Source organism: Falco peregrinus, chromosome 8, assembly GCF_023634155.1.
Source record: "Falco peregrinus isolate bFalPer1 chromosome 8, bFalPer1.pri, whole genome shotgun sequence".
NCBI lineage: Eukaryota > Metazoa > Chordata > Aves > Falconiformes > Falconidae > Falco > Falco peregrinus.
Window position 1 is genome coordinate 14,515,001 of NC_073728.1, and position 21,184 is coordinate 14,536,184.

At 43.4% G+C, this 21,184-nt stretch overlaps 1 protein-coding gene across 5 annotated transcripts in view; it reads left to right on the top strand.

Annotated features, from left to right (window-relative positions):
- Nucleotides 1-21,184, top strand: part of PLEKHM3 (pleckstrin homology domain containing M3) — a 122,572-nt gene that overhangs the window by 33,466 nt on the left and 67,922 nt on the right. For all 5 annotated transcript variants that reach the window (XR_008748603.1, XM_027786144.2, XM_027786143.2 and 2 more), the window contains 2 exons: nt 9,802-9,947; nt 16,040-16,233. Coding sequence is in view for 4 of the 5 variants with exons in the window: in XM_027786144.2 (XP_027641945.1) it covers nt 9,802-9,947; nt 16,040-16,233 (340 nt within the window). In the remaining variant the exon portion in view is untranslated. The remainder of the gene's footprint in view (nt 1-9,801; nt 9,948-16,039; nt 16,234-21,184) is intronic.

A 21,184-nucleotide genomic window follows, 5' to 3' on the forward strand; every position in this document is an offset into this window, starting at 1 on the left:
TTATTTGCCTGTATGGTTCCTCTTGTGGGGTGCCTTCTGTCTTCATTTCCCTGCTTTCTCCATGTCTCCTCACTTGCCAGAAGGATAAATACTGCTATTAGGGCTCCACTGGCTTAGTTGGCTGAGCTGAATGAGAAGCCGAGGTTAGTAAATGGGCTATTTCCTGAGCTTGCCGCCCTGTCAAATTGAGCAGCAGGTGGAAAGCTGCTGGCTTTCAAGGAGTCATTCTGCCTCTAGTGCCGTGATCATGTGTGTAGATGGGGAACAGCCCAGCGCAACGTGCCCAGCTCGTGCAGCCTCTGCTCTAGCTCACCTAGTCTGGAACCATCCCCTACTGCAATAAACGTAAAGTTCTTTCCTTTTTTTTTTTTTTTTTTCTTCTCCCCCCCCCCCCCTTCATGAGAAGGAAGTCTTTTCCTAATAGGTTGCAAGCCAGAAAGTGTGATTTTTTTAAAAAAAAAAAAAGGGGGAAAAATTAGCCAGGTACTATGTTGACTTGTTCAGCTTCTCGAAAAGCCATATAGTTGAAACTTCTCAAATCCAGATAGTTGAAAAGCAGGGGTGCTTCGTCCCTGAGTTTAGTAAATACAGTTTGTGAACTGTCATCACACCCAGCACCTATTGGTAGCATGTCACTGAAGTAAAAATCCTAGGGGACAAATCTTAGCAAATGTAGCACAATCATAAAATACCAGAAGGTCCTTTGGAAGGTTGTCAGCACTCTTGTCACATTTTTAGTCCCAAATAACAATTGTTGTTACCTGTCCAGGGCTTTTAGGATTGTGCTTTCTAAGTGCTATATGTATTTTGTGCTTGGTTTCATTTCAATTGATCTCTTTGTTCCAAGACTTCAGCAGCTTTTTGCCTTCCCTGTATTTGAGACTCTGTGAAGTCCCCTGGGAATGTGTTTTGCACTCTAAAGGTTTTATTGTTAAGTATCTTCGCTTTAGACCACAGTCTTCTAGTTTTGTATTTGACATTCAGGCCCAGTTTCTATTGATTCCGAAGTAAAACTTCCACTGCTGACAGTGGTATTTCTAAACTCTTACTCTTTCGTAGCTAACACCAGCTGAGCAGAAAAAACATCCTCCATGTCTAAAGTAGTATTTGGAAAATACGTGTCTAAAAAAGGCCCCTGACTTGTTGGGAGGAGTCGGGGGAAGGTTTGCAGACAAGGGTGACTTGAATTTGTGTAGCACAAAGTACTTAATTTGCAGTGGACCTACCTCTGTGTTTCAAAGGTTGCTGGTCCATGGTGCTTTGCCATGTGGCATCTTGTCTGGGGAAAGATCAGACCGCATGGTATCTCTCTTACTTGCTTGAGTTGATTAAACCTGTTATCAGCGATCACAGATGAGCATGACGTGATCACAGAAGCTATTTAATCTTCACTGGTAAGGTGAGTGAGCTCTTCAATACAGCTTTAAGATGCTTTGACTAGGGGGAATGGCAGCAAGAACTATTTTTTTTGTCTGAGCTGGTAGAAGTTAGATCCCTCACCTTCCTGGGATTTGGCCGTCACCTTTGCGGTGATGTTTTCCCCTTCATAGGATTTGGTTTGGAGTTGCCCTGCTGCTGCCCAGAAGAGCAGTTTAGATGAATGCTTGGCCAGTTCAGTGCCTGTCCTGCCTGATGTGCACTTTGCAATCCTCAGTTGGTGTTTTACTGACTTCTTTGCCTCAGCCCTTCAGTCAGAACAGCTGACACAAATGTCTTGGCTGATGAATCTACATATTCCCCCTGTCAGATTTTAAGGGTGCCTGTGCTGCCTGTATGGGGATAGGTGACCCCATTGCTCTAATCTGCCTCTGTGAACAATCTGGAAGCTTTCAGTATGTTTTTTTTTTCCTTTTTCTTTTTTTCCATCACAAATAAAATATCTGTGCTTATTTCTTTTACTGTTAAGAGCTCAGTTCTGCTGTGTGTGAGTATGTCTCTACCCTCAGTGTAGGCTCTGTGTTTGTTGTTGGCTGTGCCATGTTTCTTCCTGGCTTGTGGGTGCTAGGTGTTAGTTCCTCTGCCCCCAAAGAACTCTTGGTTGCTTGGGGGATTTTTTTGGTCCATTTATTGTGTGAAGCCAGGCTTGATGAATCTTTTGGCATAAAGTTTAAAGAAGAGAATGCCAAAACCAGGGAGTCTAAATGTCCAAGTCTCGCCTTTGTTGGGATGGAAAAAGCTACTGGAGAAAAGGAAGCATTTTCAGACCCCAAAACTCTTTAACACCTCCATCTCCAGTTCTTCTCTTGAGAACCCAGAGTTTCCTCATGAGTTGTGTTACAAGAGACAGCTTTACTTGTTGGGCTAGCATCTTTTAAATCAGTCAAGCCAGCTTTTACTAATAAAGGCCTTGCCTTTACAGAAAGGCACAGGCAGGAACTAGTTGCACACCACTTTCTGCAGTTACAATTTATACCAGGTCCCTGAGCTAGTTTGGGACATACCTGTTAATTTAGTTTCCTAGGAAACAAAGCTTATGTTATAATGCTGTTTGCTCACAGTTTTGCCCCTGCCCCATAAGATTTGAATCTACCTGACTGTTTTAACAAAATTTGGAAGAGGATAAATAGCAAAGGTTTGGGAATCTTAGAGGTTTCACAGAAGCTGGCATCATAGGGAGCCCCTCTTAATGTTGCTCTGGAAAAAAACCTGTGGTGTGCACTGTGCATTTGCTCAGCATCAGAGCATCTGTGCAGGTGTGCAGCCCTGGGAGACAAATACAGAAGGAAAATGGCTGCTTTAGGTCCACTACTGGAAAACCAGGGCATTTGTGTGTGTGTTGGCAGGGTTCCCCGCCTTCTGTTACGTCCCACAGCAGTGTATCATCAGCAAAACTATTGCATGTGGATCAGGTCAGGGGAAGTGTAAAAAGTTACAGAACAAACCACAGGCCAGCTGTGAGTCTGGCCTTCTACACTGTCACTAGACTCTGATACATAAACTGTGCTGTGTAAATCTGAACAGTGCCTGTGCCCAAGGTAGTGCTGTGGTAGTGATGTGTGACCAAGAAGAAATATAGCCAAACAGCATCGGCAAAAAATACATAACCACACTTAATGCACAGTTCTTCCTCATGTTAAAAGGAGGTACCAAACCAGCTGTGTATTCAAACAGAGACAGAGCTGATTATTTGTAAGTACATTTAATAGTTGCTGTATCAAATAAGTTAAACTTAGCAAACCAGATAGCCTTCAGTGTAGGTAAATGAGTGAGCAGTGCCAGGGATAAGTGGTCTTCAAACTAACTATGGAGCAGTAATGAAAACTGAGCTAAGCAGAGACTCTCTTTGCTAAAGGACCTGGCCACAGCTGAGGACACTGGCCCCAGTGTTTGCTCAGATCACACAGGTACCTGGTACGCTCTTTGCTGTTCTCTTGTTTACCTTATCAGTATGTAAAACCGAATAGGAGTGTAATGGACAGCAAGTTGCCCATGAGACAGCAGTATGTCCTTGTAGCCAAGAAGGCCGATGGCACCCTGGGGGGCATGAGGAGGAGCGAGGCCAGCAGGGTGAGGGAGCTGATCCTCCCCCTCTGCTCTGCCCTGGTGAGGCTCATCTGGAGCGCTGTGCCCGGTGCTGGGCTCCCCGGTTCGGGAGAGACAGGGAACTGCTGCAGAGGGGCCGGCGGAGGCTACAGAGATGGTGGGGGGAGTGGGGCATCTCCCTGGTGAGGAAAGGCTGAGGGAGCTGGGCCTGTTCAGCCTGGAGAAGAGAAGGCTGAGAGGGATCTTACCAATGTACACAAATATCTTAAGGGCGAGTGTCGGGGGGATGGGGCCGGGCTCTTTTCAGCAGTGCCCAGTGACAGGACAAGGGGCAACGGGCACAAACTGCAACACAAGAAGTTCCTCCTGAATACGGGGAAGCACTTCTTTGCCCTGAGGGTGACAGAGCGCTGGGGCTGGGACAGGCTGCCCAGGGAGGCTGTGGGGTCTCCTTCTCTGGAGACGTTAAAAACCCTCCTGGATGTGATTCTGTGCAACGTGGTGCAGGTGAACCTGCAGGGGTTGGACTAAACCATCTCCAGAGGTCCCTTCCAGCTCTGACCATTCTGTGATTCTGTAATCAACTGTAGGAATGGGAGTACCATTATTAATTATGCTCAAATTACCTACTTACTCCTAGCTGGCAGACCAAGAGCTGGCCCAGAGAGTGTGTTCAGTTCCCATTCCTGACTAAGAGCTGGCGAATTACTGAATCCTGCCAATAAGTCATTCCACAGGAGCTCCTATTCCCTGCTGTCAGGCAGCGCTTCAGAGTCTCAGCAAAGCAAAGCTGAACAGGTTTCCATTGACTCAGAACGGTTAGTCCATCCTTTGGAGTCTATTTAAAAAAAAAATAAGAAGAATCTGGGAGCTGGGGAATAGTGAGCTGTTCCTTATTTCTGGAGAAGCTGATCTAAATTATAATTAAAGTGGGATTTGTACATTGCTGCCATAAATAATGTGGGATTTGTATGTTACTTAGATAAAGTCTGTAAGAAGCTCACAAAAAAGTAGGCAAGGTAAGTAAAGTGTGGGACTTTGCTTGGAGGTTTATGAGTTTTTGATTATTTCTTTAGGAAGATAATTGCTTTGGAATAAAAGTAGTGCTGGGAAAAGGACCAAGTGTAATGCACATTCAAGCCTGGATAGGCATGAGGGGAAACTGAGCTGGTTTGTTAGTGTGTTTTCCTTGTGAGTTTGAGTTTTCCTATGGTGGAGTGAATTGGAATAGGTGCAGAAACACAAGGCCAGCAGCTGAAGTAATTCTCACCTTCTCTTTCTGATTGTGCTGAGCAGCTAGAGCAATGTTGTATGTCTGATTTAACACGCTGAAAATTCATTGCTTTGGTTCTCCTGCTTAGTCTGTTTTATGGCTTTATCAAGCTGAAAGCCTTTTGAAGTCTGTGGGTCATTTTCTTCATATTGTATGTTGTTTCTAAATGAATTAGCTTCTGAGCTAATCTGTCACAGATTTAATTATGGTACACAATCACGAGGGAGTTGCTTTTTCCTGATACTAAGCAAGGAACTTCACTGAATAAGGAGACCAGTTGTGTACTTAATTCTAATTTGGTCTTCCACTTTTTCTGTTTCACTGTGGAGCTACTCCAATCTCTTCCTACTGAAAGACTGAAGAAATAGGTATATGGATAAAAAGAGTACTTGTGTGTGTGTCTTCCTTGACCGTAAGAGTATGCAACACCCTGAAAGTGGCAGAAATGGTGTTTTCCACACTTTGCAGAAGAGGAATTGTATTCCAGTGTCATGGATTCCTCCTCCATACTATCCTCACCACCATCTTAAGTCAAGGAGAGAGACTTGTTACAACAACTTTTTAACCTAATCTTCCTGTGCTTCTTGCTTCCCAAAGTCTTAGCATTTGGAGATGAGCCTCTTGATGTTGATACTCTGCTCTGCTTACAGACATGTTGAGAGAAGTTCATCTGTACTCAGCAGCACTTTCCTGCTGCTATTTTTTCTAACCCCTATTTTCTTTGCTTGATTTCAAGGCTGTTTTGTTATATTTTCTGTGATGAAAGGTTTGAGATTACTCCTTCCCTCACTTTGCTAACAGTACACCTACAGCTACACTTATTCCCTCTGTAGCTTGCTCTATAACATTATTTAGGTAGGGATGATTTGGGATACTAGGGAAATATTGCACTATTCTCCTTGCTCTACGCTCAGGGTTTGCCAGACCTTTGTACAGATGTTATAGAAATAATATTCTGTGTGAGAGCATTAGGAATAGGTGAGAGAGGCTTGGTGAAAGTTGTGCTGTTTTTTACCCCCATCTGTGGAAGGTGCTCTCTAACCACAGGGAAGTAACAGTTTTCTCTGCAAACATGGAATGGTCCCTTTCCCCACCCTTAACTATTTATTGTGTTGTGTTACTGCCTCTGAGGTGGTCAGCTACATCTGACTATCTTGCTGGGAGGGGTGCCTAACAGTTTAAAGCCAGGAATCAGTACTAGCTTTGCTTCTGGTAAACATGATGGCAGGTTTATGTACCTGACCGTCCAGGTGCCAGATTTCCAAGAGCATTAAGCCACAAGCTATTTCTTCCTTCTCTTCTTTCTCTCTCACTCTTGCTTTCTTTTTTTCCATCTTAAAAAAAAAAAAAAAGTAGCATAAGTGGTCTATGCCACAGAAATATGTTTGTCACACTACATCGCTTTGAACTGCATAACATCAAAGAAAATCAGTGCTTTGATAACTTGATTTGAAAGGATTGTAGAAATAGCCATCATTATGAGTCACAACAGATAGGAATGGAAAAGATGGTGATTTTCAAACAGCAAAGCTTGCAAGGTAAGGGAGAATGTAAGGTAGGTGCCAGTGCTCCATTCTCATCTAAAATACAGCAACCTTGCAACTGTTTTGTAGCTTTACAGAATGTGATTTTACTTGAGGATATGGAGTGAGAAATAGTCTGTGTAAAAATGTGTTTCAGAGGAACAGGAAAACAAACATGGGCTCAGAGAAGGGCTGGGATAAGGGAGAAAGCAATGATGCTGCTTGGGTAGGAACTTCTTCCACTTTCCTCTCTTTATAAAACCACCCTTCCTGAAGGCAAGGGCATCCAGGATTGCTTGCTGAGATCCTCCTCACCCCAGAGACCTTTAGTTCTTATGGGCTGGACATAGGGAGGAGGAGGTGCACTTTGGTGCTTTGTCATTCCTCTCCTGAGGAAACTCACCCCATGGACTGGAATGAGTTTCTGGGTGCAAGAAATCAGGCCTTAAAATGATGACTTCTCAACTGCAAACGTTTTAGTTTAGGATGATGGCAATTCAAATTGGAATTTAGCTTATTCTTACCTTCAGTCTAATGGATAGGAGTTAGGGTACTGAGGCAAACTAAGCAGCCTGTGGAGTGGCAAGGAGCGCACAGTGGCAGTTAGGTGAAATCAGTGTGTCCTGTCCCCATCCCCATCCGCCAGATGAGTTGAGTGTTGGCTAGCGAGGAGTGTGGATGAAGGTTTCAGTGGCATTGAGTTAGGAAACTTCAGTCTCATTCAGACACAGCTTTACCACTAGTACTTCATCAGCTGGTCCAGTCACATTGAACTGGAGAATGCTACAAGTCACTTAGCAGTCTCTGTTTCATTCGATGTGAGGTGATGGCTGTATGTAATGAAAGCTAAAGTTGGAGCCAGTTGAGGTGTAAAGACAGATGCTTCAGTGCTTTTCAGTGATAGGGAATTCAAAGGCAACAAGTGAGGAGAAAGATTCAGACTCTTCATTTCTTTTAGCAAGGCTGGCACAGAAGAATGTGCTATACTGAGGTACTGCTAACACAAACATCCTCTCTGAGGGCTTGTTCCTGTTTAGCTTGGGAAAGAGGGATGCTCTGTTTTGTAGATCTCTTCATCTTGCTCCATGAGGAGTGGGCATACTTCTGTTTCCTTTACAGAGGGGCAAGATTTACCTCTGTTGTGCTTATAAAAACACAGGCTCCATAGCAACAGTTTGAGTACCTTCTGCAAGCATGTTCCAGTGCTACTAGTCAGATTAATTTCATGTCAGCCAAACAGGACTGGTATTTCATGTCTCTTTAGCTGATCAAAACCTTTACCTTTTATGTATGAATGCATTTTAAAAATTGAAAGAATAGTTTTATATGTACTACAGGGCACTGATACTGAGCTTACTACCAAGTATGCCTGCTGACTTCAACCATAACAGCATAGTGGAGCAGTACTGCATGGAAACACTTTTAACAGACTAGTCAGGAAACTGCCTTTTTGAAAAAAATACAGAAAAAAAGAAACAGAAAAGGAAAGACAGGAAAATGCATGCTTTGCACTGAGGGAAATACGAAGTTTTTGCCTTCTTTAAGTTCTGATCCCAAGCCACAGTCATAGATCACCTGTTTTTTTGTAACACACTGCTGAATTACCTGAATTGACTTTACCCTTATAAAAGGCATACCTGCATTCTTTCTGCCCAAAAAATGTTGCTTTCCAAAAAGTTTTGCTAAGATTTACTGTACAAGAATTATTTCTATAGTGGTAATAGTTTACAGTCATAATGTCTGGGTTTTCTGCTTGATTATTAGCTAAGGTGAGATCACATTTTTGCATTATGTACGTTGAATTATACCACTTGACATACATGCTTATACTTACGCTCTGATTTTATGGATGGTAAAGGAGAAGACACTATATGAGTAGCTCTTTCATCAGCTGACCTGTTGATATATTTGCCTTTTTCAACTGCATATCCTCACTTCAGAAAAAGGGAAGGGTGAGAGAGATGGAGACAGAACAGGTTCCACACTGATTCACTTAATAGTGTGAAATCAGTGGCCAAATGGCTCTGGAGTGTGGAAGAGGAGGAAGTGAACTAATTGTGTGGTCAGGTTATTGTAATTGTTTTGATTAGAGCAGAGGGGACATGGTAGCATCAGCTAATGGGGAGAAGGAGGAGTTTGATTAATGCCTAGAGTAGTTGAACTGTAAACTCTCCTCAAGTCAGGGTAACTTCTACTGGGGAAAAAAGATGCTCTCAGTGAGAGAAGTTACATAGTTACAATAAACAAAATCAGTTATACTGACAAAAGCAGTCAGTCAGTTGACTTCTGCCTGAAAAACTCTCTTTAACCAATACTTTTGCTGTGAAAGTGATGTACAAGGATTCCGCTAATCAGCATTACTAACCAGCTCCAGTGGAGATCGTCTGAGCATACAGCACATGCTGGAGTGGGGCTCTGGTGCTAATTGTGTCTGTAGCTGTAAATGTCATACAAGGACACTAGCATTTGAAGGAAAAGCAGAAACACTGTCATGTGTGCTGTTTCAAAGAGGTGTTAATAACCATAGATATCTCACTGTATCTTATCCAAACATTTTTAGCCTCACTTCCTGAGCAGGTTGCTTAATGGGACTGTGCTGTCTGTCTTCAACCCTCCACTCTACTATTTGAACCTGTTGGTTCGTTTTAGTCACAGTTGAGAGAAAGACAGGGGTGTCAAATATGTGGAGTTTCGATGTGTTTCGTGAAAACAGGTGGTCAGGTGAAGAAGAGCTCTGCATTAGTTCTTTCCAACTAAAGCAGCAGTTTTTGAATGCATTGTTTTATCCTAGGGACTCCACACAGGAGGGCATGGGAAGACGCAAGGGATCCAGCTGTGAAAAAAGTATCAGGCAGACCTCAGACTGTGTAAGACCCAGAGTAATCCAATTGTAAGGAAAAAACCCCAACCAACCTGCAGGAAACTGAGCTGTGTCACTACTGCTAGTCAAGGACTACTCATTCTCGATGTGACTGCTGCTCACAGTTATTATTCATGGTCTGACTGTCATTTGCCTTGGCTGTGCTAATGTGGCTGAATCCTACCTGCCAAGTCAGCATCCCTTCTGGCTGTCAGCAGGAGCTGGCTTGCATTCCTCCAAGCAGCCAGTGTTGGCCTGTTCCATTGTGGGGAAAATGGGAGCTTTCTGGAGCAAGCACACAGTACTTCCGTGGTCTGTTATTTTTTGTCTAAGCTGCAGGTCATGGTTTTCAGACAGCCATGGCTTTTAAATGCCCAGTGTCTCAGAGTTGGTCTTCTCCCTTTGTTTATTAAGAAATGCTAAGTATTCTTTGACTGCTTTCTGAACTCTCTGTCATAGATGCCCAAGTTAGTTTATGCTTGTTCAGTGCTAGTTCAAGAATACTGATATCTATTCCTCTGTTTTTTAGGGAATGAGGAATGGCGCATTGGTAAAATAAATACAATTTAAAATGGTAGAATAACTACTTTTCTTACTGCATCTGAGTGTGTACCTCTGGCATGATGTACAAATCCAGACTTTTTCCTCTCACTCTTCTCTAGGCTGTCAGCGCTCCATAGGCTTGTCCAATGGGAAAGCCAAGGTGTGCAGCTACAGTGGATGGTATTACTGCAGCACCTGCCATGTGGATGACAGCTTCCTCATCCCTGCACGACTGGTTCATAATTGGGATACTTCCAAATACAAGGTAATCTCGCTGTAGGTTGGCTTGCTAGCAAGTCAGCTGAATTGCCCTTCAGATAGAAGCACAGACATGGTAACAGGTTGAAGGTTACAGGCATTAACTGCTAATACTGTCATCTTTGTCCCTCTGGCCAGAATAAGCCATGCTCTATCAACAAGACAGATGTTTTCATCACAATTTCCTTAGCCAGGCCTACGACATTCCTCCGCAAAAGTAGCCATACTCTTTCTTGGTGACATCTTTTCCGTCATTGCTTATCTGGCTGTTCAAGAGACAGGGAGGGACAGAACACTGAAGCCTTTCTTTTAACTCTAATCTTTGCAATTATTGGGCACTTGAGGAGTACCTGTTTCATGAGTGCTAGGGACTATGGATTGCCGCTGCTTGGTGATGGAGGCTCAGTTGTGGAAATGCCCCCAGGAAACAAGCGTACCCACATGTGGTGTTTGCAAGGCCCGGTATGTCCTGTCTCTTGGCACGAACATTTCAAGCACACTCGAAGTACACTGCTATAGTACTTGTTTGGACCAGACAACCAAAAGTAACACAAAGAGAAAATTCTACAGCTGTTCACTTGCCACACAAGCAGCTTTTCTAAAACTTCCGTAATCTGCTGTTTGCTGCTGCCTTGGCTGCTGGTTACTAGATAGGGTCAACTGATTACATGCCTTAAAGCATTATGCCAGCAAACACGGTAGCAGTGTTGTTTTGCTATCTTGGGGAACATACGCTGAAACAATAACAAACTCATAAGGAATCCAGACCATGCTAGAGCTTCAGACCTAGCAGCCACTGTTAGGAGAGGCTGTTTGATGTTTTGTGTCTGTGAATATTATTATTATGGGCTATTTGAGAAGGAAAAACCACGAGTACATGCCCTATTAGAGGAAAAGCAGCTCTCTTGAAGAAGAAAATTTGTCAGATGGGGAGATTATTAAAAGGTAGCCAGAGCCTGCCATCAGGAAAATGATAGTCTGGCGCCATGAAATGCAAGATTCTTTGGAGTTACGATGTTCCTACATGTGGAGACACTCCCCCCCCCCCCCCCCCTTTTTCCTAGAAGCTAGGGATAAATATTTAAGATTTCTTTCTTTGAATGCTTTTACAAAGGACTAAACTTGCTCGCCTATGGTAGTATAGTTAGACCTGATATGGGGCAAGTGGATGGTAAGGCAAAGAGCTGTCAGTAATACTGCCGTGAAAACAAACTGTTTTGTTTTCTAAACCTGCAGGGTGAAAACTGTGGTCTATGCTCAGTTTCCTGTGGTCTTGGTATAGGCAGCTGAGGCACAAAAATAAATGGGACTTTCAAGCTTAAGCATTTATTGAAGGCTTAATCTACTGTAATCTCACTTTAATAGTGAGAATTTACTAATTTGCACTTTTTGTAAACAGGCAGAACAACTGTGATGTGGCTTGGGAGCACAAGCAGATTCTGTGCAGATACCTTACCAGTCTCTGTGCCAAAGTGCTCAGAGGGGTGGATTTAAGAAAGGAACACCATCCCTTGGGCAGAGCACTGCAGCATCCCCAGCTACTAGAGCAGAGACTAAGGCAGGGAGGGAGGGTGAAGAAGACTTCATGTGCCGCAGTGGCACTGTAACAACTGAGCTATCGGTGGTTGGTTCTCTTCAGTTCCATCCCATGCATGTATAGCATTAAAATAACAAGTAGTTCTTCTTACTTTTGTGAAACCTTTGGGGTTTCCCCCTTTCTGGTCAATTCTGCATACATATGCTTTTATTTCTGTCCCTGCTATACCTCCATAGGAACTAAGCGGCACTTTTTTGAGGCAGAACACATACTGCCTGCACTTCTACATCTGCATTTCCTTTCTCCATTTAGAGGTAAGGTCTGATACTTCTTCGGAATGGTCTAAAAGGCAGCTTAGTGCTGGCTGCTGCACTTAATAGTTACAATGAAACTACATTGAATCCTTGGTAGTGTATTGATTCAACCTGCTGATTTGGCAAAGACAGATACCTTGTCCCACTTTCTTGTGGCGAACTGTGTCCAATTCTGGGCTCACCAGTTGAGGAAAGACAGGGAACTGCTGCAGAGGGGCCAGCAGAGGGCCACAGAGATGATGGGGGGAGTGGGGCATCTCCCTGGTGAGGAAAGGCTGAGGGAGCCGGGCCTGTTCAGCCTGGAGAAGAGAAGGCTGAGAGGGATCTTACCAATGTACACAAATATCTTAAGGGCGAGTGTCGGGGGGATGGGGCCGGGCTCTTTTCAGCAGTGCCCAGTGACAGGACAAGGGGCAATGGGCACAAACTGCAACACAAGAAGTTCCTCCTGAATACGAGGAAGCACTTCTTTACCCTGAGGGTGACAGCGCTGGGACAGGCTGCCCAGGGAGGCTGTGGGGTCTCCTTCTCTGGAGACATTAAAAACCCTCCTGGATGTGATTCTGTGCAACCTGCTGTAGGTGAACCTGCTTTAGCAGGGGGTTGTTGGACCGGATGATCTCCAGAGGTCCCTTCCAACCCCGAGCATTCTGTGATCTTGGGAGTAATAATTTTCTTTGGGCTCATTTTTGAAGGAAGATCACTTTGATTTGTTAGCATTTCACCTCCTGTGATTGGCCAGCATGCCCACAGAAAGCTGTGCAGCAGCATTCCAAAATGAAGCTAAACAACAAAGCTTCTCCTAAATGCACAGCCCTGCCCCTCACAGGTACCTCAGCAATGCCTGCAAGTGGAGCTTCTCCGGTGGGGGTATTTGCTCCTGGCAAGACTCATAGCATACCCCAGAGAGGTCCTGCAGGAAATAAGCACATACCACATTTGATGGTCAGAACTGAAACAAGGCTTCAGTTTTCAAAAGCTTGTGTTTCACACAGCCTGAAACATGCCTGTCAGTCCACCAAATGGAAGCAAAGTGAATTAAGAGTTTGACAGCCTGCACTTTTTCCTGCCTGCTGCCTTTTCCCTGCATCTGCAGGGGTTTCTGGGGTCTGTCCTGCCTGTCTCTGGCACAGCAAGCAACAATAGGTACTCTACAATGTGAGCTTTTATCATGGTACAGTGTAATTGAACATGTTACATTTCTTTTCTGTTTCATGGACTCCTAGATATTTGAGCAGCTGTGGTAAACTTTCCTCAGTTAAGTAAGTTTTGCAAATGGAGAGGTTCTTGTCCACTTTTGGCAAGACGAGTCATGAAAAAACAGAAGCAGTAGAAATCTGTGGGATTGTGTCTTCCCATACCCAGGATCTTGAAAAACAACAATGCACTTAACACCTGAAAGCACATGGGTAGGAAAAGAAAAATCCCCTTGACTGCAATAAAAGCTTTTTGAAAGGACTTGGCAGTTAGGCAGGCATGTTTCTTCTGTCATAACTGAAGCAGCAGTTAAGTCCCCCAGTTCGCTTTTTTTTTTTTCTCCTGTCTTACTACTGTTCTCATACTTGTGTTTTTCTCGTGTTTGTGTGAAGGGAAAAGAAAAGAGGCAATCTTGTGAACACCCTTCCCCTTTCCTTTACTTAGACCAACTGTTTTCTCCATTTGCACGCAAAAACCAGTAAGTATTGCACTCTGGTTCAGGTGGCTTCCAGCTTGTGCAAAATGCCAGACAAACACAGAAGGAAAGGAACTCCTTGTGCCAGAAGGCTTCAAGGGAGGCTGACTTCTGATAGATTGAATTCTGAACTGTTAGGTTTTCAGCCTCTAAAAAAGAAAGGTCTGGAAATGTTAGCATCCGTCCTTGTATGACATTTCAAGCTAAAACCCTGTTGCACTTTGCATCTTCTCACTCCTTCTGGCTTGTTTAATAGGATTGTCTAATCTGTCCAGTGAAACTGGGGGACTGTGAGTACCCTAGTACATGTACTAGATTGTTGGCTGGTAGCAAGCTGAATTGTTATGGCTGCCTGACCCTTCTCATTATAAGACTGCTTCTTGTAACTTTGCTATGGTTGGCAATGTGAGTTAATGTTTTACGTGACTTGTGTGCCTGTGTCAGGCATGCAGAGTGAACCGACACCTTCCTGTCAGCCAGTGATGCTGGGCGAAGCTACTTTTCCTGCAGGTACATTGTATTGGCAAGGAGAGAGAAAGGTTTGCTTTGCTCCTCTCTCCTTAAAGGCTGCATTTACCATGCAGTGCCAGAGCTGCACAGTAATACTTTGGCATCATAGTGCACATGTATTGCAGATTCACTCAGGTGACCTCAATTCTGGCATTCTTTTGTTTCTATACTCTTAATGTTGTAGTCCCAGGAGGGTTGTCCTATACAGGGTATAAGTGTCCACAGGTGTGAGTGTAGTACTATAGAGTAATCGTCCTCTGGTTCCTGAGGCAGCAGGGCAGGTGGATGAGGAACCCATCGCTTTGGCAGGGATTTAAAGCAAGGATGTAAGACTACAAAGACATCACCTCCCACCAGGTCCTCCTGGTGGGAGGTGCTAGTCACTGTACCAAGTATTCGTGTGCCTCCTAGGGAATCAACGAATATGTGGCTTAATTTGCACATCGGTGGAAGAGGAATAATATTTACTATAGATACAGCGTTGTCAGGGGATTGCTGAGATATTACCGCTGAATAGTTTAATGATTGTAAAAACAGGTTGTTTAACTGTAGTCTCTTTTGTGCGCTGCAGTTAGCATGTCTAATAAAACATCAACATTGCTAGTGTTAGAAAACTTGACATATTTGCAGTTTGTAGAGTTTTGTTCTACAAAATCCAAGTTGCCTGTGTTGCTCCTCACACAGCATGTTACCTGTGCTTCCATTCAGTAGCACAGTTCCTTGTATGTGCATTATTAAAAAAAAAAAAAGGAGGGGTGTGGGGAGAAAAAAAGAGAAATGAGTGAGGTATTTAATACAGGTAGGTGAGATATTGAATACAGCTTCAGGGCATGGGAAACCTGTGGAGTTATGGTGTGCTGTATTTAAAATTACATGCTGTGTTACCTGTGTAGTTATTGGTGGGAAGGCTGGCTTTTGCATTATTTCTTATATTTTTATTGTGCATCGTGGAAAGGTTACACTTGGAGCTCGCTTTCCCTGCAAGTACCTAGTGACTTCTGTAACTTGTGCTGGTTTCAGAAGTGGTGCTATTTGTAAGGATGTATATTGCTTTTCCCTTCTTCCTACCTTAATGCACCGGAAGGGAAATAACATCCTAAATCTCAAGAGGCTATGGTGTGCCCTTCTCCCTTTGTTAGCCTAATTCATGCCTCCCTCAACTCAGTGTAAACACTGATTTAAAGGTCCAGGAGGACTAATTGAATTGTGGAAGGAATAGCATTTCTATAGCACAGTTTCAAGTGATTTCCAGCTCATTTCAGATAATCCCATCTTCTCTTTTCCAGCTGTGATAAAATGCAGAAATAAGGAATGAGAGGGAATTTGGCCTTCTCACCTCAGAAACAGGAGTGTCTTTTCTAGTGGGAACAAAAGTCCCATTACTTTGTCTAGGTTACAGTACCTCTTTGCAGGTGGGGGTATAACACAGCACAAATTTCTCACAGATGAAACACTGGGAGTAAGCAATACCAGTAAAATTCAACTTTATTTATCTGTATTTTTAAAAAAAACACAACAGTTTGATAGATGTGTTTCTGATTATTTTCTTTTTATATAATTTTAACCATATTTGCTGAGCATGAAACAAATGGGAGCAATACTCTACACTGGAGTTCTGTACCCTGGGATAGTACAATGTGATTGGATTTGCAGTGTTTATGTTTCCTTTTATAATGTTGTGCTTTGGCACGTAGCTAATCACTTGCTTCTTGCCAAAAAGAAAACAGCAAACAGAAAAATATTAACAGGGAATAAACTTGGTAATCAGTGTTTAGACTTGAAAAACATGTAGTAAGGATGTTAGCCTGCAGTGAAAACATGTGTGGCTGCAGATACCGCTGTACTTTGGGTAAGTAAGTAATTATCTCATACACTCAACTTGGATGGGCATGATGAAGTTTGACTTGGCTATAAGTAGAGACAGCTGGATCTCTCTCAGCTCTGTCTTCATTTGTAATTGGTAACAGAGTAAGTTTTCAGATGCAGAGAATAGCTCACATCACAGAGGGAAAGATTGCTTAGGAAGAGCTGGGAGGAAAGCCTAGCTAAACTGCTTTATTTTTCAGGTGTCAAAGCAAGCCAAAGAGTTCCTGGAATATGTTTATGAGGAGCCATTGATTGATATCCAGCAGGAAAACCCCATGTTGTACAAGCATGCTGAACCTCTGGCAACTGTTGTCCGCCTGAGACAGCAGCTAAAATCTCTCCGAGCCTATTTGTTCAGCTGCAGAGCAGCAGTGGCTGAAGATCTGCGTAGAAGGTAAGAACCACAAGGATGTAGTTTCCTTGTCACATTGCTTTTCTCTTTTTTTTTTTTTTGTCACAATCTGCTTCTGAAGGTGTGACCTTATTGTGCTTGTATCTTGTGTCTGACTTCCCTGGGCAGCTGGGTTGTCTGCTTCCAGAGAAAATGGTTTTATAGGGTTTGAATACCTGAAATTGTTCTTGGCAACTATTAGCCCAGGGGTCACACATTGTGGTAAGCATCTTTTATTCTTCCTCAGTCCTCAGGCTTCCTGGCTGTGCGTGAGTATTTTCAGTCAGGTGTAATAACTTATGCTCCCTGCCATGGCATCACAGTGTGGTAGTCACTGTTGGGACCTTTGAAACACCTCACTGTATGGCAAAGCATGAGAGAGGCCAGAGCCACCCACCTGTCCAGCACTTCTGCCCTCTTCTGTGACATGATCTCACACAAAGGCAGGGGCCAGATGTAGTCCACTGGTATGTGACCCAGCATATGATTTATGACACCAGAGCAATTGTGCTCTTGCTCAGCCACTATCCTTTCCATCCATGACATGGCTGCGCTGAGCATTTTGTTTATTGGAAAATACATGATTACAGCACAGCAGAAGATGTTTCATATAAAACAGTAGTTTTATTAAAAATGAACTTCATTTTAAAAGGGCTGTATCTTAAGTCTATCCAGCTGCTGCTGCATTTTTCTAACAAGCTAAAAATGAATAATCTTGAAACCATCAAACCACAGTTGTGACCTTAAAAAAGCCAAGTTACTTTTGTTGTGGATCTCCTCAAGAGAGGGGGAGATGTCTGTGCCCATGCTGTACTGTGAGGTGAGTGGCTTCAGGCAGACGCAGCTGACCTATGGTAAATGCATCTGTAAGCATTTGTATACCCAAGTTTGTACGTAAGACAAGACTGCAAATAGGAAAGCCTCTGCTTTGAAATTATGAGCTGCCAAAGGGCAAGAAAGCAAGTGGTAACAGTGCCTGTATTTTGAGCATGGTGGTTTTAGGGATGGGGGACCTGAATTCTCTGGGAGGGAGAGGAGGCTTGCACTAGTGCCTTTATCCCAGGTAAGGAGTGAGACAGTATGCTATTTGGTATATAACCTATGTCACTGCTTTGATGAATTACCTCTTAACAACTAAGAGAAGGATACAGCAGCAGGTTTCTGGAGAGCACTACTGAGTTCTTGTGGCAGGGACATTGTGTGTTACTATGAGTTTGTGTCTTACTATCCAGTTCCTGTTATTTGATAGGGCAGGTTACAGCATTTTAAAAACTGGGATTATTTTTCTTCTGTTCTAGAGGATGGTATTATCTTGCAGAGCTTTTTTGCTGTTCAGCTACAATAACTTTTCCTGCACCATCCTCTTCAATTGCAATAAAACTAGAAGGGGAATAAGGTTTGTGAAGGCTGCTGTTCAGAATAAATGGCAGAAAAGAAATTATGCTTTCTGATTAATGCTGAAGAAAAGAACACCCTGATTAAGATAGACAGGAGGAGGCACAAGACTGAATGGACTTGGGTAAGAAAGTGAAAGAAGAGAGATCAAAGGAGGCCTAAGTAGAGAAATGAATGGACTAGAGACAAAGGATGAGGGAAAGCCAGGAGAAGGAGGAGATTCAAAGAGAGAAGGGATCTCAGGAAATTAAGAGTTAATGAAGAAAACAGGACAAAAGGGGAGCCCCAAAACCTGCTTCCAAAAAGGACAGATGACAAGTGCTGAGAAAATGGAGAGAAGAGAGAATGGAGAAAATTTAGCACAGAAATGTGTGCCATGGTCTTCTCTTGGGGCAGGGAGGAGAGAGGAAAACCTGCCTGTATCAAAATGAAACACCCAGAATGGCAGAAGGGGAAACTGGGAAGTAGTCCAATGGTCCGTTTTCTTATCCATGAGTTCCTTCATACTGTCTTCAAGTAAAGCTCTCTGTGGTGGAGAGGAGGACCCCAGCCCAAGAAGAGTTTGGTTTTGTACTAGGGGAAGGATCTCCAGTTTGGTAGGACTTGTTAAAAGGGCTGTGAAAGCCACTGAAGGAATGTACAAAACACATCTTAGATTCTAGCTCCTTCTTGGTCTGTGAAGGCTCTGTCAGGGTGGGTTTGGTGCTCAGTTGTGCCCTCATATCTCCTCTAAGAAGTCTGCAGAGATGGAAAGGAGGCAAAGTTCTTTTCCCAGGATTTATTCCTTGCTCAAAACAGTCCCAATGGCTTTGTTTTCTGCATCTGTTATCCCCGGTGCAGACATTCACTGTCAATGTGATTGCTTTATAGATCACAGCTGAAAATTAAACAAAGAAAATACGTGATTTAAATTTCCCTTTGGCTCATCACGTGGGCAAGTTACAAAAAAAGGAGGAGTTAAAACAGTACAGTGAGACAGCATTCCTAAATTTAGTACTGTTTGCTAGTTAGAAATGAAAGACTGGGGGAGAGAATCTGGTTATCAGTCCTGCTCTAAAAACATTCTTTTTTCTGCTTGGTCTTTACCTTAGTATGTGAATGACTATTAATCACAAGAAAGTGAACACTGCATCTTGAAGACCTGTCAGACCCATATAAACAGACTGAAACAAACTGTTAATATTGCTGTCTAGGGAGAACTAAAAACAGTCTGATTAATTGTATTGGCACCTTGCTGCCTTTGGGACACTGATAGAGCCTGCCTTATTAGGGAAAAGCAGATCACTCTGAGATTTCTTTTATTAATGCTATTTGCATTATCATCATCTTTAAATCTATACCTTGCCCTTGAACCCAGATCACAAAATGAAGATGGGAATGAAGTTGGAAACTGTTGGTGTCCTCTGGGAAGACAAAACTGTTTACAGTGCTTGCAAGTCACTTTTTCTGAAGAATTCCAGATGGCTATAAACCAGGTTAGCTCAGGATCCAGTTGGCATAAATGTGGAAATGTTATTTATAATGCTTCGTGTGCATGGATTAGGTACTTGGGAACTTTGAAACTTGGCATCTAGCAGAGAACTCAGGGCTGAACCACATTGTGAACTTTGAAGAAGAAAGTGACTAAGTAGAAAGAGAGGAATTAAAAAGGAAGGAAGAAAGGAAAAGAAGTGGAAGAAATCCTGAAAGTAGCTAGAAAGCTTACAATAAAAGTGGTCTTCATCAGTTATAATGATTTATTCTCACCTATTGCTCCACTGGATTCTAAGTTCTTTTTATATTTGCAAGGAACTCCAACACGGCTGGGAGGAGAAATAAGGCCCTCCACCTGTGCGAATCAGCAGCATTCCTCTGCCATTAGCCAGCTGAGACTCCGAGCCTGTTGCTGAGCTCCCTGTTTTACCAGGGACCTTGTTACGCCCAATTTGCTGTGGCTGTCACCTCAGTATTGCAACAGACATAATTTGCCTCAGATGTCTTTACTCAACAAGTTCTTGCTTGTTTTGGTTGCCTTGCTTGTGTGGACAGGATTCAGGCAGAAATATACAAGACCAAAACCTAGAGCCAACTTAACATTAGTGCAAGTGGAGCTGTACAGGTCCCACCAAGACCTGCAGATTAGGGATGATGAATGAATGGCACAGACAAGCAGGATGGAGCCAGTAAAACTGATAGCTGGGAAAGAGTGAGAATCTCCAAGTCCATTAAATAATGAGGTTATTCTGTAAATCTGCAAGTTTTATTCTGGTTTTGCTTTTTTCCTTTTATCTCTAGACGTAAGACAGACTAACAGTGTGTCCATATGCCACAGCCTGTTTTCCTCTGTTCTTGTCATGGTTGAAGGCTTTTCAGGTCAAGGAACTGTCAGAATGATTTTTTGAGCAATCTTCAGGCACCTCCATATCTACTCTAGGGTAGGCTAACCCAAGTCAGCCTTGGAACTCTCTCTGGGCTCTCTTCTCTCTCAGCAGCTATACACCTAAACTTGGAGTTCAGGTGTTGCTAGCTCAGATATTTTAGACAGATGGCAGTGACACAAGGTAAATGTTCTGCAGCACATTCCCCTATACATTAGTGCTCATTGCAGTGCCCTCACTCTTTAAGTAAATCTTCTGAATGGTGGTGAGAAATTATATGGAAAAACTTCCATCTTGTTACTCATCTCTGTTGTCTGCCAGCTCCAGAACAGCAATACATGAATTTTACCCTAGCAAAACACCAGTGCTGCATACATTACTTAGCATCTTACAGGAAGACCAAATTAGAGCTTGCTGTTGCAGCAGGAGGTTGAACGTACACCTCCAGTGCCACAGATGTATGGTCCTGGCTGAGCCTGGCAGTCTGTCAGCATGATGCAAAACAAGCCTGAGGCTGCACCTGGAACACCGTGTTCAGTTTTGGGCTCCTCACTTCAAGAAAGACATTGAGGTGCTGGACCATGTCCAGGGACAGGCAACAAAGCTGGTGAGGGGTCTGGAGCACAAGTCGTATGAGGAGCAGCTGAGGGAACTGGGGTTGTTCAGCCTGGAGAGGAGGAGGCTCAGGGGGAACCTTACTGCTCTCTACAGCTACCTACAAGGAGGTCGTAGGCAGGTGGGGGTCGGTCTCTTCTCCTAAGTAACAAGTGATAGGGGAAGAGGAAACAGCCTCAAGTTACAGCAGGAAATGTTGAGATTGGATACTAGGAAAATTTTTTTCACTGAAAGGGTGTTCAAGCATTGAAACAGCTGCCCAGGAATCCTTGCAATTGCTTAAAAAACACACAGATGTGTTGCTTAGGGACATGGTTTAGTGATGGACCTGGCAGTGCTGGGTTAATGGTTGGACCTGATGTGTCTTTTCCAACCTGAATGATTCTAAGCCCAAATTCAGTTAACGCCGAACAACAGAGTCCTGTCATTGCCTACAGTGTGGGGCCTTAGGCATACCACTTCTGACACAGGAGCAGATGACTTTCAAAATATTTGTGTGGCAACTGGGGAGCCTGTCTAAACACATCACAGGAATCCTGATTGATCTTATGCAATCACTATACCACCAAATACCTCACGTATGTGAA